The sequence below is a fragment of the Amphimedon queenslandica genome, unplaced genomic scaffold (genome assembly GCF_000090795.2).
Source record: "Amphimedon queenslandica unplaced genomic scaffold, v1.1 AMPQUscaffold_5627_Cont22406, whole genome shotgun sequence".
NCBI lineage: Eukaryota > Metazoa > Porifera > Demospongiae > Haplosclerida > Niphatidae > Amphimedon > Amphimedon queenslandica.
The window spans coordinates 1-1711 of record NW_003554073.1 but is presented as its reverse complement, the minus strand read 5'-3'; the positions used below and the strand labels follow the sequence as shown (position 1 = coordinate 1711).

The 1711-nt window shown below is 37.3% G+C and overlaps 1 protein-coding gene across 1 annotated transcript; it reads left to right on the top strand.

Moving 5' to 3' along the window:
* Positions 1-183: 183 nt before the first annotated feature.
* On the top strand, positions 184-933 carry LOC105316054 (uncharacterized). Its single transcript, XM_011410851.1, has one exon. The coding sequence runs from the start codon at positions 184-186 to the stop codon at positions 931-933; it is 750 nt and encodes a 249-aa protein (XP_011409153.1).
* The last annotated feature ends 778 nt before the right edge of the window (positions 934-1711 follow it).

Below are 1711 nucleotides of genomic sequence, written 5' to 3'. Positions count from 1 at the left end.
GTTGATTCTGAAGATGATCCTTCTCGCCATCTTTCTACTGATTCTAAGCTGAGAGACCTTCGTCTTCATCAAGGACCTTATCAGCCTCGTTTGTCGAACTTTAGGGCGACTGTTCATAGAAATAAAAGCAGGAGCTTTTGTTCTAAATGGTATGAATTCCATGACTGGTTGGAATATTCTCCAATGATTGATAGAATTTTCTGTTTTGTTTGTCGTGCATTTGCTCATAAAGTCACTGGTAGCATTGGTCGAGTCGATTCTGCTTTCACCACAAGAGGCACACAAGCAAGTCAATGGAAAGAAGCTCGTAAAGTACTTGCAAAACATCAAGCTAGTACTGTCCATAAGCAAGCATCACTATCTTATTGTGATTTTCTGTCACTTGTACCAATCAATATGCAGTTGGACAGAGCTGCAGCCATCGAAGCATGTAGGCTAAAGGAGCAACAAGAGAGAAATCGTCAAGCCCTTTATCGTATAATTGATGTGATTACTTTATTAGTTAGGACTGGTCATCTGTTACGTGGTCACCGGGAAGGAGCTGACTCTAACAATAGGGGACTATTTCTAGAGATAGTAAATCTTTTGTCACAATATGATGGTGTCCTAAAGCATCACTTCGATACATGTCCCAGAAATGCTACATATGTATCAAAAGATATCCAGAATGACATAATATCAACTCTTTATCATATCATGATTGAAGAAGTGAAGAAAGAGCTCCATGCTGCATCATATTTCAGTGTGATGATGGATGAAGCTAGTGACTTTGGACACAAGGAACAAGTTGCTGTAGTCGTTCGATATGTTGATCGGGAATGCGTCATTCAAGAAAGATTCATAGATATTTCGTCCACTGACAGCACTGATGCCGGAGCACTGTTCCAGATATTGTTAGCTAGTATTGCCAAAGGTTGGATTGAATACAGATAAATTAATTGGTCAGTGCACATCCTCCTTTAGGAAGAGTCTTATTTTTTGTCACATAACACCTGCTAAGAAAGTTTCTTCCTTATATTGTGGGGTACATGCAAATGTTATGGCACTTGAGTATTTCATGAAAAAATTCAAGTTGTAAAATTCCTTTAACTGGTTTTGGGACATTGTAACTGTGCTTTTGTCTTAAGACTATAAGGTACATGCATAGATTAACTGTTTTGCATTGTACTGATGTACATAACTAGGTGTAACACTTACGTACATTTGTTTCCGCTATAGTTAGAAGAATTGGTTTATTGGACTAAAAGCATATCATTTTACCTTTTTTCTGGCTACAGAAACTGTTGCATAACAAGTTATGTGTGAACTACTATGAAGCTGTAGTTTAGAGTAATGGAGCTTATAGACCTGTTAAGTATAGGGTAAACACTCACCATCTCAGTCTATTTGTGCTTTAAAAGCGAGACTGTCCTTTTTAATTCAAAACAAACTTTCCCTCATCAGTTCACTTTTCCATTATGAGAAATGGAGGCCTTGTCGCAATTTTCTTGTACATGTATGTTTACAAGAGGTACATAGCACTTTCCTGATAAGTTTCTAAATGTGTGAGTACTCACAGTTTACATGCATTATCATGCCATGTTTTGTGTTGTTATTTTTTCAGGTTGTGTCGTTTGCCATCATTCTATTAGGCTTGGCTAAGCTCTGATTTACTTTATCTGAGTCACTCTATCTCTACGTAAATATGAATGAGCGAAGAATAAAAATCTAC

Bases quoted from the DNA above. Each gene is read 5' to 3' on its own strand.
- LOC105316054 (XM_011410851.1), top strand. From the start codon at position 184: ATGATTGATAGAATTTTCTGTTTTGTTTGTCGTGCATTTGCTCATAAA.